Genomic DNA, 20,844 nt, shown 5'->3' with positions numbered 1-20,844 from the left:
TTCTTACCTTGTTTTTATTATTGGACTTTTTCCTTTTTGTTTTGTTTTGTTTTGTTTTTTCATGGCGATTCTCTTTCTCTTTCCTGCAAAAAATATCATCGAGTGGCATATATGGCAATGATTCTTAACCGACCGCACCCAGCTACACAGCCAGTCTTGAGTAAACCTACCTTTTTGTTTTCTGTATGACAGGAAAAACAAGAGAGAGAGAGAGAGAGAGAGAAAAGACTAAAAGAATGGATTTCTCGACCGAAGCACAAGAAACCCGTGGCCCTGGGTCACCCTCCAAACCGGTGAGACGTTTTCTTAGCTACTAGTGGAGATACGATACCATTGTTTGGGCGTGATACTACAGCGTTTAAGCGCTTAAACGCTCAAGTTGTTTCTTCAACATTGGTCTTAGAAGAGCCGATTCATTATGCGTTACAGATCTGCAGCCATCAGTTCAGTAAAGAGACTTTTCATGCTGACGGTTCCAACAGTAACCAATTTTCAGCTATTAGTTCAGTAACCTCTCCCTTCTCCCCTTAACACTACCCCAGCTCGCGGTTTCTAGAGCTTCTCTAAGGTTCATGTTTTTTTTGTTTCTTTGTTTCTCACAGAAGCGGCCCAAGTTCAGAAAGAATCATCAGAATTCAGCTTTTCCGGATGACGTGGTAAGTGCTTGACCTCATCTTTTGAGGTCGTCGGATTTTCATTCAAGAATCTAAACCTGTCACTTGAGCGCTTAGTCATTTAATAGCGTGGAATTTTGCGATCTTATCTCCAAATGAGATCTCCCCTTTCCAGCTTCTTCCCCACCCAGGGTGGTGCGGGGAGTCAATGATTGTTTGATTTGTTGAGATTTTTTACTTTGTTTTTGTTTGGTTTTTCTGGTTTATTTATTTTCTGTCTTCCCTAAGAAAGCGTACGTTCCCCGACTTAGGCTTAGGCTTAGGCCAGCAGATGGCTGAAAATTCATTTTTGCCGTGAAGCCTGCAAATGTGATCATCGATCGCCACCTTTTGCGATGAAGTCATTAGTCATTTGTCTGTTTGCTTACCTGTGATCCGTGTTTTTTTTGTTTTTTGTTTTTTTTGCGTTTAAGGAAAGGCAAGCGAACCTCGCTGCTATGAACCCATCTTACAACGGCAATGATGCGGTAAGTTGGAATTTCTCTTTTCTTTTAAAGTTAAACGAAGCACGTGTGTTTGTAGTGAGATCAATTTTTGTCGCCTATTACCTCGCTATTACGTACACCCTTTGGTGCGCACATTAGGGGCTCTTTCAAAACATTATCCTAGAAAAGATATCCGGCTAATACGGGCCGCTCTTTCTCTACCCTGCGCTAAAAGGCTAAGTATTTTCATGTCTGTAAAATGACGAAATCATTCACAGCTTGGTTGCCAACAAGTCACCCCCAAAACCCTTGCAATTAACCGATTAATCACTTAGTTTCTTGGTCGCTCTTCCTTTCAGAGGGGACGATCCCAGAGCTACCAGAGACTCCTTATGGGCAGTCCGAGTTCGTCAGTACTCAATAACAACCACCTGGTGAGTACGATATTCGCGGAGCGCACGCATTGAAAGAGCGTCAAATCAAATGACATGCATTCTGCCTTGAGAAGCAGAAGGCGTTTTCTTCTTCATGATGCAATGATAAAACTTTATAAAGCATTTATACTACCTCATCCACAACAAGTCAATGTCATACGATGAGCTGCTCACTACGGCTAGCATGACATCCTTATATTGTAGGCGCTTACACCAGGCGTTAATTTCTTTTCAAATGCTTAAATGGTACGGGACCTACTTATATTGGAAGCCTTTTTAAATACAGACATACACCTTTTAACTGTTTTTATAACATAGCCGTAATTATTATCGATGTTATTTATACACGTTCGTATTTTGAACGAGTTTTTTAGCTCTTTGACGTAACGAGTTAAAATAAACGATTGATTGAAAAAAATTGATTGATGATTACCTGCCTTGTGAGAGTAGGTCATCCGCTGACATTCGTGGTTTTTTTGCGTTTCAGGAAAAGCAAGCTAGTCTTAAGGAGCAAGCTCCTAACAGCCTCGCGGCCAGGAGTTCATCTTACGAGGACGATGTGGTGAGTGAGGATTTTCTAGGCTTACATGAGTAGAGCGTTACCAGGGGGTGAACTTTAAAAAACCGTCTGTCTCAACAGTTCTCAAAATGCCTGTATGTGCAAACCTTTTCAATTTAATTTCTTCACTTGCTGTCTTAATGTTCCGAGGTGGTTATTTCTGCATGTTTCACACAGCGCTGAAATTTTAATGTAGTATATGTGCAAAATTCGCAGTAAAGTGACTTTCAGAGTCATAAAAAATATATACTTTAATGGTAATAATTTGACGCAGAATCTCTGAGCAATTCCGCCACCAGCGAATGAGCGCTCCACAAATTATGTGACCATAGGTCTTCTGCTGACACAAATTAAGCGACTGAAACACGTGTAATGCCCTCTTAATTGATAAGTCGATCAAGCGTCTGCTCCAATCGCGTCAGGGTCAATACGGGCACTCTTTCTCTACCGTGCGCTAAAAGGCTAAGTACTTTCATGTCTATAAAATGACGAAATCATTCACAGCTTGGTGGCCAACAAGTCACCCCGACACCCTTGCAATTAACCGATTAACCACTTAGTTTCTTGGTCGCTCTTCCTTTCAGAGGGGACGATCCCAGAGCTACCAGAGACTCCTTATGGGCAGTCCGAGTTCGTCAGTACTCAATAACAACCACCTGGTGAGTACGATATTCGCGGAGCGCACGCATTGAAAGAGCGTCAAATCAAATGACATGCATTCTGCCTTGAGAAGCAGAAGGCGTTTTCTTCTTCATGATGCAATGATAAAACTTTATAAAGCATTTATACTACCTCATCCACAACAAGTCAATGTCATACGATGAGCTGCTCACTACGGCTAGCATGACATCCTTATATTGTAGGCGCTTACACCAGGCGTTAATTTCTTTTCAAATGCTTAAATGGTACGGGACCTACTTATATTGGAAGCCTTTTTAAATAAAGGCATACACCGTACAGGCTTAGAGGCGAGGGTTGAATTTGGAATTACCTAACTTTAATCTTAAATTTAAGAAGAATTCTTTCACTTATTCATTAACTAAGTTATGGAACAGCTTCCCTTCTCAAGTGCGTCTTTCAAGTGATGCCAATGACTTCAGAAGTAAATTGCACGATTGCAGCTTTTTTAGAACGTGTCTCATAATGCACGATTGTAGCTTTTAACTGTTTTTAGAACGAGTATTATAGTTTTCCTAGTCACGTTTTTAGTATGTGACTTTTTAGTCGGTTTTAGCTTTTTATATTTTATGTTTTTATTAACAAATTTTTTATATGTATATATTTATTGAGTTGTTTTTAAAATTGAATAATATTATAACATAGCCGTAATTATTATAGATGTTATTTATATACGTTTGTATTTTGAACGAGTTTTTTAGCTCTTTGACGTAACGTGTTAAAATAAACGATTGATTGAAAAAAATTGATCGATGATTACCTGCCTAGTGAGAGTAGGTCATCCGCTGACATCCGTGGTTTTGTTGCGTTTCAGGAAAAGCAAGCTAGTCTTAAGGAGCAAGCTCCTAGCAGCCTCGCGGCCAGGAGTTCATCTTACGCGGACGATGTGGTGAGTGAGGATTTTCTAGGCTTACATGAGTAGAGCGTTACATTTGCAGGGGGTGAACTTTAAAAAAACGTCTGTCTCAACAGTTCTCAAAAGGCCTGTATGTGCAAACCTTTTCAATTTAATTTCTTCACTTGCTGTCTTAATGTTCCGAGGTGGTTATTTCTGCATGTTTCACACAGCGCTGAAATTTTAATGTAATATATGTGCAAAATTCGCAGTAAAGTGACTTTCAGAGTCATAAAAAATATATACTTTAATGGTAATAATTTGACGCAGAATCTCTGAGCAATTCCGCCCCCAGCGAATGAGCGCTCCACAAATTATGTGACCATAGGTCTTCTGCTGACACAAACGTCTTCCGGGAAATTAAGCGATTGAAACACGCGTAATGCCCTCTTAATTGATCAGTCGATCAAGCGTCTGCTCCAATCGCGTCAGGGTGTAATCAGCGAAGGAAGCTAGGGTGAATATTTTCCCGAAATTTTGACTTTGATTTCCTTGTCTCCCTCTTAAAAAATTGCTTTCGATGAAAATAGTTAATATCCTTCTTGAGTGAAACGCTAGGAGGTGTCGACTTCAATGTTTTATTGTTTTGGTTTTTGTTGTTTGAAAATTGGACTTGTGAAAGTTACAAAAAAACAAATAACATGTGGCGTGTCTTCCAGTAGCGTTTACAGCCGAGATGTAAATCAAATCTTAGCAAACCAAAGGTTGAAAAGACTACTTTAAGAACAAAGGCTGTTATAGCACTGTCTCAGTTGCACGTTAACCCTGAGATTTTAACAAAACCTGCGGGATAAAAACGCTAAACGCGCAATTGCAGACAAAAAAAGGAAAAGTGAGAAAAGAATTGTAAAATGTGAACAAAAAAAAAAGAAAGAAAAAAGGCGAAAGAGGCGAAGTAGTACACACAAGCATTAAGAGAAGTAAAGTATGCTTATACTAAGAAAAATGACTTCAGTTTAGAAGCCAATTCAATTATTCTTAAAATGAAGAAAACAGAACCAATTTTTTTGTAATCCTGCCTATAAAAACAACGAGCTAATGTTTTTTTTTTCCTTTCCTCCTTGGAGTTTTAAATGCATCTTTTTCATATGTTTTTCTTCGTAAGATCAGTTATTTTTTTTACCTTAATTTTATTGCAGTTATTTTCTTTTCGTATCATTCCTGGCCCGCCTAGACTAGCTATAGCTGTTTGCGGTGCCAGGACACTTGTAAAAATATTCTTTAGAAAATTTATAATAAAGTCTTGAATTCTCTCTTGAAGTCTCGAACGCAGCAATACTAGAGGCATTGAGTTCTGAATTTCAGAGCTAAGGGAATTAGATAATTTAAAACACAAGTGAAAATTTCCTTACATTTGTCCTGCAGTAGGGCAAGCGGAACGAATTCTTACTTCAAGCGTTGCGTGAATGTACGGCACAGTTAAAACATGTTTTTGTCCCTATCGTTTTTTGTAAAGATACTTAGTTTGATAATATCTTCAAATTTTACAATTCGTAAGTTCACAAAAAAAAGATTTGGTATACTCCTGGTAGAATATTCTAACAACCCGTTCTTGAGGAGTAATCAAACGTTTAAGATTGACTGATGACTTGAGTCCCCGACACTCGCACAGTAATGTAAATATAAAAATAAGGATAAGGTAAACTATAATAGGGAGTGCATAAGCAGTTCATTATGAAGGCAGAAACTTGATTTGTGAATATTGCCCACTCATGATTGTGAGACTTTTCTTGTTACGTTAGCCGCGTAAGATTCAGAGTTTGCGGATTTCAGTTTGACGTTGCTGAGTCTGAGGTGTACAGGAGGCAATGAATTTCATTATCAACTTCGTCATAAAAGCCGTCTTAAGACGATCTCCAACTAGTTTTCAGGTAGCTTAGGAAAGCAATAGAGTGCAGAGTCGGTTCTTAAACTGTGTTTGTCTGATCTGCGTTTGGCTCAGGCCTTTATGTCATTGAGTTGTTTTTATTATTTTGTTCTAAATATCCTGATCTGCGTCGATCGGTTTTGAAAGTAGAGCAAGAGAAAAGAAAGCTACAAGCACCCCAAAATGACCTATCAGTAAGCATTAGCATTAAAACATCACAATTTAACCAAAATACAGTAACTGGAAACTTGTTAAATTTTAAGGCAACTTTTCGTGCCGTAAACCTACACCAGTGTATCAAAGAAAGCAAACTGTAGTTTTCCAACAAGTTACATTGTATTTACATATAATGTCATTTTTGTTTACTTTCATTAGGGAAACGTCACATCAGCTTCCCTTTCTTGTGCCGGACAGAACGAAGACCCGGTTGACACCTTGTTTGAAGTCCCTGACAGCCAGGGTAATTTTTACCATGCCTTTATAGAAGTATGCGACAAGGTTTTCAGTGGAACCCCAAGACAAACCATCAAGTCGCGCATGCGAACATTGGGACTTAATCTAGTGCGATGTCCTACTACCGTCCTTGACATTGTTAGAAAGGCCAGGCCAGGACTTTGTAATTACAAAGTCATTTCGCTTATATCTAAGCGAGACGTCTTTGTCTTACAAGCTTACCACCAATCGCGCGTACAAAACGAAAGTAGCAGGTGTTTTAACCTAGGCAATGCTAATTCATGCGCCAGTTACCTGCAGAAAGCTAGTCTAGACCTTTCATTCATAGATTTCAGTCAAAGGGCAAAGAACCAGTCACTCGCATTGCCTTTCCGCGATGTAACCGGTACAAATCTGCCTACGGGACAAAATTTATCTGCCCTCTGTCACGCTTGCAAAACAATGCCCACCACTGCTACTGACACCGAGAATAGATGTCACTCTTTCCTTGGGACGACGGCTGCTCAGATTCCGTGGTATTCTGAAAGCGCCTGTGCGAGTAAGTCGGCCGACCGGCGATCGAAAGAAAGGGGCGAAGAATTGGAAGAAGATGAACAGCAACGACGACAACAAGAGCAAGAAGAAGAAGAAGAAGAAGAAGAAGAAGAAGAAGAAGAAGAAGAAGAAGAAAAAGAAGAAGAAGAAGAAGAAGAAGAAGAAGAAGAAGAAGAAGAAGAAGAAGAAGATGACGACGACGAAGAGGAAGGGGAAGAAAAAGAGGAAGAGACAGGACAAGAAGAAACACTGAAAGAAACGGAGAGACAAGAAAAAAAAGGAGTAGCGGTGGAAGAAAGTGACGAAGAAGGAGAGAACTTGAGTTTTGAGCCCGGCGAATCAGGCGCCGACGTGAAACTAGAGGAGGTAGAAAGTATCTTAGAAAGTCGAGGACTAGATCCCGTGCCATTTAAAAGGGTCGTGAGGGAAATCAAAGCGATGAAAACCTTTTATACTAGCGAGTTTAATCACAAGAGGCGCTCTGGCAAAATAACAATGACGACGTGGCTAAAACTCGTCGAACGCCTTGTCACTTTCCTAAGTTTCGGCGCGAGTAAGTTGGAGGTGACGCCCTCGTTAGCCCTGGTAAAAAACCTGCCGCTCGTAGAGTCTTTCATTAGCCACCTGCGTACGGACAGGCGAGTGCAAAATTCCACTGCCGCCTGTTATATTCAATCTTTGGTGACCACTTCAAACTTCCTGGGTGCAGACCAAAGGTACGGGGATTTTCAAGGTGACTCTGTCTCTAGTGACCTTCGCGCGCTCAGACGGCAATTGGAAAGAGCAAAAGCCTTCACAACTAGCATGCCGGACGTCAGACTTTTATGGCCTCAGTACCAAGAGTTGGTTCGAAGCCTTCACTGCCAGTACCAGGACGCACCTGCCGCAAGCAAGGCGCGGCTGCACATGGATTTTACGATGCTTCTCCTTTTCGCTGTCAATCCAGGTCGAGGCAGAGAACTGAGGACTCTTCGCTTGCTGACGGAAATGCCAGAAGGCGGCGTGCAGACTCTGTTAAGAGGCTTGCCCGAAGGCGACAATGTAGTAGTCATCTCAGACAACGGCCCAGTCTGGTTGGTTGAGACGGGGTACAAGACCGCCGCAAAATATGGCCCAAACGTCGTGCAGTTTGATCAAGAGTTTGATTTCCTGACACACCACCTCAGGGAATACAGAACAAGGTCGAGACCAAGACTGCTTTGCAGAGAGAGCAGTCACGACTACTTCTTTGTGAACAAACGCGGCATGCCTTTCCGATCATCGAGCTCATTTTCCCTCTACCTATCGACCATTTTTAAGAGAAACTTGGGCTTGTCCTGCGGGATAAATGAAATGAGACATGCCCTGGTCGAGCACTTTCGATCTTCGCCTGAAAGTTCTGACGCGAGACTTGCCGAATCTCTTGCGCGTGTTTGCAAACACACTTTGAGAACCCAAATAAATATTTACGATCGCCGAACACAACAGGAGCGCACGTCACAAGCATTACGCTACCTCGGTAAGTCGGCCTTGAATTCTATTTTTGATGAGCCTCCGACTACCTCAGGAGCGACCTCTTCCGATAACGAACAGGAAGTAGATTCAGATGATTTGCCGTCTCCCGGAGAATTATGCGCGCTTATTCCTTCCGATGTGAACCCAGGGCGGCCAGACGTTTTTTTAGCCAAAGTATTGAAGTACACCCACGACGGAAGAGACGTTCGGTTGGCCTGGCTTCGAGAATTAGATACGCGCCCAAATTATTACGAATTTCAAGCGGGGACGGATGTTTGGCAAGAAAAAACCAGCGCTCTGATCTATCCTATCGACGTTCACTTCCATCGACTTGAAGGGTTGTACGAGCTCAGGACACCCAAGAGACGCATCTTTACGCTTGTTCGGAAACCATCCACTCAACCGTAGGCATCTCAGAACCATCTTGGAAAGGCAAGGCGATCAAGTTTTTGACTCCCTTTGAATGTCCTTGATTGAACGAACTATCAAACGATTGGCAAACAAATATATATTTATATAAAAAAATTATAAAAAAAAACAAAAAAACATTAAGCATGACCCGTGACTTGCTCACGCCTTATTGTCTGAAATCGTTATGCAAATGCAGACTGCGAGAACTGCGCAGTCACGATCATAATTTTTCTTCTTCTCTTGTGAATCGCGCTATAACCGTCAAATAATTGCAGACCAAAGGCTAGGCTTTCCGCTGCCGTGGTAAGACCGTTAGCGCGCGTGCCTAACGTCTTCTGTCTTCAGGCTGGGAGGAAGGCCTCCTGCACATCTGGGACAGATTGCACGGTGCATGCGGGCGCGCGCGAGGTTTCTTCCCACGCCAGTGGATGGCCCAGCTTTGTTCCTTCTGCTTATTTCACTTGTACGCGTGATTTACCAGCTCTCAACCTTCAAATCGTAGCAGCTTGCCCATCTGTCGTGTGTGAATACTGTCATGTAATGCTCAGCAAGTTGTTTGAGTCGCGTGCCCTTCACGAGAAGGCACGTCCTGTTATCTGCTGAGGGTAAACGGCATTTGGATTATAGTTTGAGTTTTAATTGGAGCACACGTGTTTCATTGTCTTTTAGAGTCACGAAAGATGGGCAAGCGAAAAAAGAAAAAATCCGTACAACGCTACCAGCGAGACATGGCACGGCTGGAAAAACATCTTCAGTCAAAGTGTTTAGTGTGCCTCGGTAGTCTTGAGGTTCCTTCTAGCAGACTCTCATGCTGTCGGAAACGAGTTCACGAGGAGTGCCTTCTTAAGTGGTTTGTTCATTCCGAGGGACGGATACGAACTAGTTGCCCACATTGCAAGCAGTCTATTTTTCCTTTCAATCTTACAGAAGGCCCTCCCCGGTGCATCCCTTTAGGGTTCTTTCCCTTTGCATTTACGCGTGTCCATTTCGCGCCACTACAGCCGCGATTGGAGGACATCGAGTGGCGCTTTCTCAATCCAAGACCAATTCCAGAACCACCCCCGGGGTGGGCAGACTTTCTTCAGCATGGTCGGGCTACGCGTGCTTGGGAAGTAAACTAAAATGTAAACTTTAATGTGCGTTCATAAGAGAGCGGTATAGTTTATAGTTTAGTTCATCTATTTTAATACTTCGTCATTTTTAGTACTGTAGTTTGTAGTTTTTTTTATGCAGTGCCCTATTGAAAACCACATTATGTGACATAGGCCACCTGTAAAAAGAACTTTTTTCTTATTATGGCTAGTGAAGGCAGGTTTCAGCAACCACGACGTTGCCAAGGCAAAGAGAACGTCAAAAAAGCGGTGCGAGTTTTTTGAGCGGCTTCAAAATCTCTGATGTAGATCAACTCATTCTTGCACGAATATTAAGGTCTGAAGTTACTTTGGTCTAAAAAATTGGACGTGAGCCGTCTCTTTATCAGATATGAAGACACTCATTCAGCATTGAATTATTTAGTTTTGAAATGAAGCTTTGATATAAAGATTCTGTATCTAAATGTCCTCGGTATAGGTGGTTTTCATCCAATCTCAGGAGACACAAATAACAATGGTGAAATGAACAAATGCTGGTGGGCAAACAAAACGAGCTAATGAACGATTTTTTGTTTACTGTCCACCAGCATGGCGGCGATGACGTAACGTGAAAACCACCTATAACGATATTCTTTGCCCGGGTAGCCGTAAAATATTCGGAATACTATTGAAACAGGGAAACACCTGCAGCTCGGTATTCTACTTCAATTTGACACCAATAAAGTAAATTGGCCACCGTAAAGATGTTTCCTCTTTTTTTTTTTCTTTTTCTCTATGACCTGAATTATGGCGCTTCCTATTAAGGAAACTTTTAACGCAGACAGAAACCTTCCAGTTAGACTGGAACAGAATGTTTCCTTTAACCTGCAAAATCACAAACTTCACAACGCCTAGTAAGCTTCAAGAGATTTTTCAGTGCGAAAAATACTCCACGAAACCTGCTAATAACGTTGTACAAACGTGACGTTTATCAAATTTGGTTAAGTTGACTTCCCGTTATTATCTCTGCAGTGAATAATTGGAAGACAGACTTCTTCTTCTATTGCAAAAAGTTCCTTTTTTCAAACGAGCTAATCACCATGCTCAGATCGCGAAAGTTATTTTAAGATACTTTCGTGACTGTTTTTAACCGGACAATGATGACAATATTCTAGTTAATCAACCACGAGAGTAGAGACCCTATTTTTAGGGAGTTATTATAAGTCCAAAAATGGAGTAAAAATTTTAGGTACAGGATAACTCCTTTTTTGGGGTTATTTCAACTCCTCAATATCTGGGGTCACTTTTATTCCTGAAAAAGAGTTCTTTAAACCCCTTTTTGGAGTTAAAATAACTCCCCAAAAAATAACTCCACTGTAAGGAGTTAAATTAGGCCCACTAGAGGAGTTATTATAACTCCTTGAAAATTACTGTGCAGTTATTTTAAATAACGAAATGCTGAGAAATTCACCTTTAAACCGACTTAGCGGACTTGCGGTTTCTAAGCTTCGAGAAAGGCCGGCGAAGCATGTCAATCAATCTGAATTATGTTGCGTGGGAAAATAGGCTTAAGCAAACCTGAAGTAAAAAAGATAGGTTGTGTGTGAAGCTTTCTTTTACTGGAAGAATTCACAATTGACTTGTCTTCAAATATTTCTTAGCTTTGTGCGCAAGTTGCCTGTGATTGGTCTATTAAAGAGGTGAATGGGGGTATTTTTGAGGGCTTATTACCGGCGAAGGGAGGAAGTTGGCCAGCTAAAAAACTGTGCGTATTATATAATAGAGAGTGAACTGCGCGCTGGTGACAGTCTCAAGTTTGTGACACGCGGTGTTTGGCTCTGAGAGACGAACGAAGATCGGCTTGCGATAGAGTATAAATGTGACGGTGTATGGAACGGGGGAGACTGGAACCAAACGGCCACCGGCGCCGCCATCTTGTCAGCTGATGTGCGATCCTCGCTCGAGTTTTGAGTTTGAGGGCGAAAATAAAACACAATCCTGTTGTGGGAAAAGGCAGCAAGTGCTAGGTAGGTTTTTGCAATAGTGCTTTTATTGTTTTTGTTAGAAAGAAATGGCTATAGACCGGTCCCAGAAAATTTCGGCGTTTAAGACTAGTCATCAGCATAAAAGGAGCTACAATAGCGTGCGTGCAGCATGTGTTGGAGAATCGCAGGAAATACAGGCATTTTCTATAATTTGTCCACCTATCAGTCATAGTTTAATAATGGTAATAGACCTTGTCGCAGTTTTCGACGCCATCTTGACGAATAGGCAAACGCGTTAGAAATTACAGTACTTGTATTAGAATCTTATGTCCAATAATTTCCGTAGAAAGGCTGTTTTGCAAAAAATATCTGAATTTTAAACTAATGCTTCACTCCTAGGGATTCTACTGGAAAAAAAAAAAAAAAAAAGAAAGAGAACATTGAGGGCGTTACATGCGCTAGAAGACGCAGAACCACTTTTTGAAATTTTCTATACATTTGTCTGTAAGTCGGAAAGTCCCGGGAAAAATTACAGACAAATATATGGTAAATCTAAAGCAAGCCTCCGGAGAAATTTAAGCACAGGTACGCGCCCCCCCAATTTTTTAGTACAATCCTTTGTTTGGTAGCGCTTTAGTTTAGAAGTCATACCTTTTTCAGAACAGCCGTTTTACGGAAATTATTCGACATTAGATTCTCATACAAACACTGTAATTTGTCACGCGTTCTCGTCACGATGGCGTCGAAAACCGTGACAAGGTCTATAAGAAGAGTACGACATAAAAATAGCCGAATAAGAGGATATGAAAGAACAAACTCTAATAAGAAATTGATTTGTAATTTCCAACGCTGTTCGAGTAAGGGAGTACTGTTTGACAGTCCAGGAATTGCCGTAGCCATAGGATATTAATGGAATTGGATTTCTGTTGCAAAAGATGTTTGAAGGGAGTGGCTCTGTTAGCTGAATCCAATTTATAAGTTAGTGAAAAGAGCGCGTTTGCAACAGTGGCAGCCGATTCTCTGTCCAGACCCACCACCCGCGCTCCAAAGAAAAAAACAGCCCCTATATTGTTCGAGCAGAATTTTGCAATTATGGTAAAGGTGTTCTACAAGGCTGTATTCTGTCCCAGTTTATGCCCCTGGTTTACTTTTAATATCTAACTCAGCAGCAGGTTCGCAGCAAAGTCTTGACAGACTATCAAAATACTGTCAGGATTGGCTTCATAAGATTAATGCAACTGAAACAAGAGTTATTGTATTTCCAAACAAGGGTAGAAAATCAACGATAGATAAACGCAATTTTCTGGTTAGCAATGAACACATTGAAATCGTCAATAATTATACCTTACATGTTGGAGTGAAATTTTCTGCCGATGGATATCTTACAAATCGTAAAGAAAACTCAACAGGAAAAACAAAGGGGTCCTTAATTTGTGGTGGCCTAGTCGCAGTTTTTGTTAGAGTTATTCTGTGTCGCGTATGGGTGACCCGATGTAGGTAATCTCCACATTTGTAATTGTCTATCGTTTTGAATAACCGGTAGGTTCTCATTTTGTTGCTTTGGTTAGCAAGTTTTCTAGTGTCGTTACTTATTTCACTTAGCCCTCTGTGTAGTTCGATATCCTTAAGCCGTTGCCTGATTTTTACGATGTTTACGATTCCTAGTGTGCTTTCATCCAGAATTCTCCTAACCCTATCTGTTCCAATAATGAAGCTTTTGATTTTTTTTTTGCTCCAGAAAGCTTTGTTTTCATTCCGTTTAATAGTATTGTATGACATTTTGGGATAATTCGTTTTCATTTTTGGTTAAGGTTAAGGGGAAAAAACCAGAACTTAAAGTTCCTACATTGGGCTTCAATTCTGATTGGAAACCATTGCTGTCTCAGCTTTTCAGGCATTGACGGTTATTGCAGTATTTATTAACTCCCAGCAACCACTTCAGGAATTTATTCTGAACTAATTCTGCTGGATCCTTTTCTAATTGTCCACTGCAATCAATCCCCCATAGTTCACTCGCATAAAAGAGTATGGGAGATGTCAGTGCATCAAATAACTTCCAGATTCCAGCTTATTTAGCAATTTTGGTACATCACTTAGATAGAAATTAAAAAGGGTAGGTGACAACATGCAACCTTGCTTCACCCCGGCTTGACAAGTAAAGGATTGGGTTAATTTGTTATCAATTTTAACTGCCGATCTAGCAATTGACGGAGCATGAAAAGAGTAAATTTCGGTGCTTCTGTGGTTTAGATTTCACGTACTTCTTGTCAATAAGCATTCTACCTTTGTATACCCTCTTTCTCTCTGCCTTGAGTCAGAGCAGGACAAGATACAGTTATGATCATGCGAAAGCAACATTTTATTGACAGTTTTAATTGCTATCTTTTACAGGCATCCTGCACTTCAACCGGCAGACACACTACTGTCGAAAAAGGAAAGTAACAAGAAGGAAGGCAAAATGGAACACAAGTACCGAATAAACAAGTACTGAATAAACTGCTTAAAGTACAAGTACTGAATAAACTCTGAAGCGCCACATGCAAAGTCATTCACGGGCAGTCACTGCGATGCGGGAGATCTCAATCGGGGGTCAAGAACTCCTTCCAGGGCGAATCGTCCGGCATTCTCCTGCGGAAAGCTTCCAGAGCGACTAGTTTTGCCGCTCGACCGCGTTGTCCGATCACCGTGTTGGAAACTCTTCTCAGTTGTTCCCAGAAGAGTGCGCGACCGCTGCTAAGTTGAACACAGAGCAGTTTAGGCACCAGCGTGGCTAGCTCTCCTATGCGCCTGAGGCACTGTAGCCTATTTCTCTCGACGTCTAACATGGAGCACAGTATCCCCTTTACGGTCTGTTTTCTGGTCACCCTCTGACCGGGGGGCAAGTCTGCCGGGACGGCGAGGTCGTACAGTTGGTGAACTGCCACGGAACTCGCAAGGAGTCGACTGAAGAGAGCGCCCTTGCTAGTAGACGCCCTACCGAGGAGATTGCAGAGGTCCAGGTGTCGTGTGAAGACGCTGCAAACGGCACAGCGGAGGTCTTGCGAGCAGGGTTTTCGTGGCTGCTCTTGTAGCCAATATTGACCGCCTTTCAGAGCACAGCTGTCTTCTCGGCAGTTACAGTTGTCGCGGCCGCAGATGACGAAGAGGGCTGCCATCTTCTCACCAAGCAGTTGGCGGCGTGCGTCTGCAATCAGGTTGCTAGTGGCCTCTTGTGCCCTCTCGGGGTCTCCTTGCCAAGCGCCTGCCCTGGGCATGGCGGTTCGTATTTCCTGTTTGGAAAGAGAAAGAACAAAAAATGCAGTGTTTCTGATTGTGTCATCGGCGGACGGAAAATGTTCTCCTTAAAAATAGCAACGATAACGATAACCATAAGAAGGATAGGGAGGGATAAGAGACCATCAGTGTGGACACCCACCTCTTGGCGAAGCGGCTGGTGTTGTCGGAAGAAAGTTAACATGTCCTGCCACGTCTCCGCGTCTGGGAAGGCGTCAAGCCTGAGTCCCGCGACCGACCCGTCCTGCAAGCCCCAGGGATTTGCCTCTTCTTCCTCTTGCGCCGTCACTGGTTCGCCTGTCGTTTCTACACCTGCTGAAATGAAACAGGGAGTTCTCGCCGTTAATGATTTGGAAGTGAGTGAGCGTATCATTTATATTGCCCAGGTTCACATAAAAATATGATCAAATGCGCATTACAAAAATGAAGAGTTAAGATTAATGTAATATATAAAAATTAAGCAATATGGATGTCAAACAACTTAAAATATAAGATAAACGCTAAATAGAAAACAAACATTTGCTAGCCCAGCTGTGTCGCAACTTTAGCCGAAAAAATGATGTTGTGCCTTTGTTCCTTTACCAGTATGAAATTTTGCTCAATTTTGTTATTCTTGGGGTATTGATTCCATGTTTGTTATTCTTGTTGCAAGGAAATCTCTTGTTTCAGACTTCGCAACATATTTGCTAGCACTTTCCTAATATAAGAAGAATGACATAAGCAATCTATCAATGCTTTTCAAGTTTGCTTCTTAGCTACCAAATGTTTGCGACTGTCTCAGCGTGTGCGCACAACTCCACAAACTGAAAACGGTCTCTCCTGAGACGTAGAACACGAAGCTGGTATCATGTGCTGATACCAGCATGTATTGGTATCATAATAACGGATCATTGTTTTTATAGATTTGTATACATTCCGTTAGTTTTAATTTTTCCCTTTTTTACTCATTGTAAATATAATAGGATATGGTTGTATATTTGTAGATATTTTTCAATAATGTTGTTTACATGACTGTAAAGCGCCTTGAACATAGGATAAGAGCGCTATAGAAATATTATTATTATTATTATTATTATTATTATTATTATTATTATGTGCGAGTGATAATCGAGTTTGGTTTCATTTTTCAGCGTTCTTTACCTGGTTCCCTGCCCTCCGTCGCTTCTCCCACGCGGGACGCCTTGGCTCTCCTCCCGCCTACAGAGGAAGTCTTTCTCTTCTTCCTTGCTGCGCGTGCGCCACCCACTGTCGTCGAGGTGTTCTCTCCGTCAGTCTCCCCATGGTGGTCCTCCTCTGAGTCGCTGCTTTCCGAGCCGGGCCGGCTGCTCAGCCGTGCGAGGAGAGCACAGAGCATTGTCCGCTCGCTGTCTCCTGGTGGCTGTTGGGAGGTTCCAGCCTCCGAAGAAGACTCCGCGCTGGACTTGCCTATCTCCTGCATAACACTCTCCGGACAGGATATGAGGGGTTCGTTGGATTCCTCGCCGCTACTGCTGGAGTCGTCGCCCTGTCTCCAACCCCGCTTGAGGCTGGCGTGAAGCGTGTCCAAGGTGTCTGCCGATAATGCCTCAAAGGTGGCGAAGTTTACGCCAAACTCTACCATGGCGGAAGCCAGGTACTGCGGGCAGAATGACCCACTCTGGTAACTGATGGCCGCGTAGCGGAGGTTAAGGAGCCGTGCTCTACTCAGACCTGAGCCGGCGGTCGTTGCTTGACTGACCAAGCAGGCCACGTCGCACACCGCCAAACGCCTCAGCGTCAAATTGCTGGCCTTCGCCGACACGGTTATGTTCCCCGGTAAGAAACCCCCGTGTTCTTGCACTATCAGCCGCTTGGGAAAGCCGTGCGTGAATTCAGGGCTTGCGAGGCTCCAGGCCGGAGCGTCCCAGATCATGATATTTCCAAACCTGGGAGAGCAAGAGAGTAGGGTCAGTCCACAAAGGCTTGTCTATAGGTTTCCTGCTTTGCGCCCCCAAACCAGTCGTTCCAAAACAGACAGGGCTTCGTAAGTGTGCCGTTTAAGATTTTGTGGTTAAAATTATTAGTTGATTGGGTACCGTGTGGCGGTTTTTTTTCCAGCGGTCCGTGACTGAATAAGTTCCCGCAAACACGTAAAATCTACTCCAGGGTGAATACTCTCTATAACTTAAATTCGCTACACAGAAGTTAAGTACTAACCAATCGTGTCTGTTCAATTACAACTTGCCCCCTTCATTCGGAAACGAAACGGTGTACATAGCATTGTAGGATTATTAAACAAAAAAACGAAAATGTTATCAATGCTGTGTACTTTCTAGAAAATCGCCAATAAATAGGAAACAAAAGGAACAAAATATCGTCAGTTCGCGCGAATACCCCCCTCCCCCCCCAAAAAATAGCTTTTTACTAGTGTCTCTGAGCAACGTACCTGTCCAAGCGAACGCGGTTTAAATTGGCGTCAAACGGCGCTTGTCCGCTGGTTAGAGCCTCGGTCAAACGTGCGCTGTGACGGCGAAAGAGTTCCCACTTGTTCACCTTTGGGTGGGTGTGTCTGCGACTTGCCCGCTCAGTTGGATCAGCGGCAGGACGCGTATCTTTCCACCCTCTTTCCAGTCTCTCGGTGCAGTAGCTGATAGCGTTGGCAGCGTTGTCGAACAAAACTGCATTGGACACCTCCTCCCGCGAATCTCGAGGCACTATGTGCCTTGGCAACGACAGGCTGTCTAGCAGAAACAAGTCAAAGTTGAAAGCTAGAGGCCGGTCGGCGGATTCTGCGAATGCCAAGGGGAAATATGGCTCCACGCTCTCGACGTCCCTTTGGAGGGAAACCGCGTCCTGTTGTCGATAAAAGGACTGACTACTTTCCTCGACCACATCCTGGTCCGCCACGAAGAAGGCCCTGTCCTGTGAGGACTCAACGTCACCATCTTCATCTTCTTCATCGTCGTGGTCAGCGCTGTAAGTGCAGAGGGACAGCAGATCATTTAGAATGGCGTTGATGGCAAACGCCAAACGTCATATAAACACGTACATAGAAACTTACCAACATTTCCGTACGGGCTATTCTACGTCAATGCACATGTCACCGAAAAGAAGGAAAAATTGGCGAAATAGCTCATGACAACTTGAAAGACTTTCTTTCACAAATACTCCTCAAGTGATCTCTTAAAAAGTTTTTAAAGTCATGTTGTTGTTGTTGTCGTTGTTTTTAATTCTTGATTCCTCCCTTCCCTCGCGGCAATCTGTAGCGCGATTTCGCGGGAAAATATTAGTTACTGTGAAGTATTTTCCTCATTCCTCAGCACAGCCGCATACGAGGGTTATGCATATTAAGAAAGATGCTTGACCTACCTTCGGCCGTCTCGTGTCCCTTCTGCTCTCGCCTCCTGGTCAAAAAACTGTCTGAAAAAAACAGAAATGAATTAATACACAGCAAATAGATACAGTCGTTTAACCCCGTTGTCAAAAAGACACCTTCAATTGTAATAGACTACTAAAGAAATTTATGAGGACATGAGAAGCGACAAATCATTCCAAAAGGATTTAACGAACGGGCATTCCCAAAAGAGGTGCAAAAGAGTTTCCGAGCTTTCTTTACAGAAACTGCATTGATCATTAGATTTGATTCCAATTTTAAAAAGGAAATAGTTTGTTGCCAATTTTCTATGCAGAAGTTGAAATTGAAATACACGCAATTTAGATTCCTTAGTACATAGAAAAGCAAGGGTATATGACTTAAACCAACCCCAATCAATCATGTAAATAAACTCCCGTCAAAAAAAGGCAACAAAAAAACCGATTAATTTCGAAAATGGTCTCAAATCCGCAATAACGATCAGCGGGGTTGGGCAATACTAAGTGAATTAAGTAACCGAAAATCACGGTTAACCATTTACCTTGCTTCGGTGCGACTGCTTTTTTGAGTCCTCGGCCGGCGGGAACAAGAAGGCCTACACAGAATAAGAGACACGACATTGTTAACGTAGCCACGTCAAAAATGTAGTTAAAATTATGGTGGTGAAATTACGGTTTCATCGAATCAGCTAGTCAATTTGTGGTCCTCATCAGTCCCGATTTCGTTTTAAGCGGTTTTCCTCTGGGTTGCTAGTAATAGTTTCATGCTTGTCACGAAGCAAAAATCTGTACCTTTCTGGGCTGTCCGCCGTATCACTGCCAGCCTCGCTCGGCGCTGGCGGATCTTGTGAAGATCTGCAACAAAACAATCAGACATCCAACTTAAAAAAGCACGATAAGTGAGCAATCTGTTGGTTATTCTTTCGCCTCAGAAAATGAATTAAAGCGGGAAGAAGTAAACAGAACGATAAGTAGAATTTCTCACATATTTCTCCAAACCCAACGTAAAAACCGAAAACAAACTTAATTGAAAAGAGTTTCCGAGCTTTCTTTACAGAAACTGCATTGATCATTAGATTTGATTCCAATTTTAAAAAGGAAATAGTTTGTTGCCAATTTTCTATGCAGAAGTTGAAATTGAAATACACGCAATTTAGATTCGTTGGTACATAGAAAAGCAAGGGTATATGACTTAACCAACCCCAATCAATCATGACTTTTTGAATTTGTTTGTTTTTGCGCCGCTTTTTCCGGCGATCCGCAAAAATAAGTTCCCGAAAATAACAAACATATTATCAATGCTGGGTACTGGTACTGTCTGGAAATCGCAAAAATCAATTTCCAGCAAAATACAAAAAATCGCAAATCCGCAAAAATAAACTCCCGCCAAAGAAAGGCAACAAAAAAACAATTAATTTCGAAAATGGTCTCAAATCCGCAATAACGATCAACGGGGTTGGGCAATACTAAGTGAATTAAGTAACCGAAAATCACGGTTAACCATTTACCTTGCTTCGGTGCGACTGCTTTTTTGAGTCCTCGGCCGGTGGGAAAAAAACCGGAAACAAACTTAATTGAAAAATGACTTCCTACCTGGATGATTCCTGCGTCGCTCGTCCACCATCAAGCTGTTCTGCTTGATCCGATCTCTTCGCTGGGAAAAACTCTGCGATGCTCGTGGCTCTCTTCTGCATTGTCGAGTCTAGTCGATTGAATAAGTATTTCGCAAGGGGACACTTATATATCAGGGCACATTACGTCAATTTCTCCAAATAGACTCGTTGCCTTTTACATGACCATGACGTCATCCGTGTTTTCCCCGTGGAGCTATTTTTATATTCCAGCCGAGGGAATCTGGGTTTTTGCCCTGACGGGGCAAAAACCCAGGCTTCGCGCGGCGGCGTAATGGCTGACGCAATGTGGTGTGCGAGATAGCTCGAGGGGTTTAACATCGCAACTGACGGTTTCCTTTATCAATGAACCCAAACAAGAGCCCCCTTCGTTCAAGTTTGCGGCTGTGGCCAACGACGCCTCTGGAAGAATTTTCACATGGCAGGAAATAGCGCAAATCTAGCGGCTAGCTGAAAAGATGGATGCGAAAAGTGTACACTACTTGTTTTGTCAGTGATCATTTGCTGATTCTGTTCGGTGATGGTTGATGAGAAGGTTCATTCTGGCGAACCTTTCTTTCAATAAAGAACCAATGATATTTTGTGCAAAGAAGCGGCCTTTCTTTGAATAAGGAACCAGTGATATTTTGAGGGGGAAATTAGCGGTAAAATACCCGACGACAAAAGCTTGGACAGCTAGAAAAACGATCTTGCTGCAGTGTCCACATACAAATTCTCCCCGGTTGATCTTCATACAGTTTCATGTCGAATTAGTTGAGAGAATTAAACAGATCAAAGCACTTTCCATTAGGGGCCAGTTCCCTTTTCTGTAAGTAGGGTGGAACGGGGGAAGGGGGAGGGGAGTGGGGTGTGGTGGTGGGGGTTGTTGTTTGTTGGGGGAGGAGGGAACTGTTTGCCTTCGACAAAACAGCAGCATAAATACTTTTCTCTGGAACCGAGGCTGTTTTTCTTTGAATTGGCATGAATAGGTTGGAAATTTGAAAATACGGTTGAAAGACTTGAAATGTTAAAACTTAAGTGAGGAAAGTAGAAAAATTCATTCTTATATTCATGACTAAGAGACTGAGAGCTTGAGTGTTAGATTGCCGTCCGAATAACACACCAAGTTTTTACCTGATGAAGCTGAACAAA

The 20,844-nt window shown here is 42.5% G+C and overlaps 2 protein-coding genes across 2 annotated transcripts; one reads left to right on the top strand and one right to left on the bottom strand.

Moving 5' to 3' along the window:
• Positions 1–236: 236 nt before the first annotated feature.
• Positions 237–8,421, top strand: LOC140944854 (uncharacterized). Its single transcript, XM_073393955.1, has 8 exons — positions 237–293; positions 603–656; positions 1,088–1,141; positions 1,459–1,533; positions 2,021–2,095; positions 2,677–2,751; positions 3,585–3,659; positions 5,908–8,421. The coding sequence occupies exons 1-8, from the start codon at positions 237–239 to the stop codon at positions 8,419–8,421; spliced, it is 2,979 nt and encodes a 992-aa protein (XP_073250056.1).
• Positions 8,422–14,058: 5,637 nt separating this feature from the next.
• On the bottom strand, positions 14,059–19,802 carry LOC140944853 (uncharacterized). The gene is made up of 8 exons (XM_073393954.1): positions 19,676–19,802; positions 18,875–18,937; positions 18,625–18,678; positions 18,080–18,130; positions 17,157–17,684; positions 15,893–16,656; positions 14,895–15,064; positions 14,059–14,748 (listed from the first exon to the last, which is right to left on the bottom strand). Exons 1-8 carry the CDS (start codon positions 19,774–19,776, stop codon positions 14,059–14,061), a joined length of 2,421 nt encoding a protein of 806 aa, XP_073250055.1. The 5' UTR covers positions 19,777–19,802.
• Between the last annotated feature and the right edge of the window lie 1,042 nt (positions 19,803–20,844).

This window comes from Porites lutea, chromosome 7, assembly GCF_958299795.1.
Source record: "Porites lutea chromosome 7, jaPorLute2.1, whole genome shotgun sequence".
NCBI lineage: Eukaryota > Metazoa > Cnidaria > Anthozoa > Scleractinia > Poritidae > Porites > Porites lutea.
Note: the sequence above shows the minus strand (reverse complement) of the source record. Positions and strands in the feature narration are given on the sequence as shown.

Excerpts from the sequence above, each read along its gene's own strand:
- LOC140944854 (XM_073393955.1), top strand. The coding sequence starts at position 237 with ATGGATTTCTCGACCGAAGCACAAGAAACCCGTGGCCCTGGGTCACCC. Across the intron at positions 1,142-1,458 it reads CTTACAACGGCAATGATGCG|AGGGGACGATCCCAGAGCTA; the intron begins GTAAGTTGGAAT and ends TCTTCCTTTCAG. Across the intron at positions 2,752-3,584 it reads TACTCAATAACAACCACCTG|GAAAAGCAAGCTAGTCTTAA; the intron begins GTGAGTACGATA and ends GTTGCGTTTCAG.
- LOC140944853 (XM_073393954.1), bottom strand. The coding sequence starts at position 19,776 with ATGCAGAAGAGAGCCACGAGCATCGCAGAGTTTTTCCCAGCGAAGAGA. Across the intron at positions 18,679-18,874 it reads ACGGCGGACAGCCCAGAAAG|GCCTTCTTGTTCCCGCCGGC; the intron begins GTACAGATTTTT and ends TATTCTGTGTAG. Across the intron at positions 16,657-17,156 it reads AACCGCGTTCGCTTGGACAG|GTTTGGAAATATCATGATCT; the intron begins GTACGTTGCTCA and ends TTGCTCTCCCAG.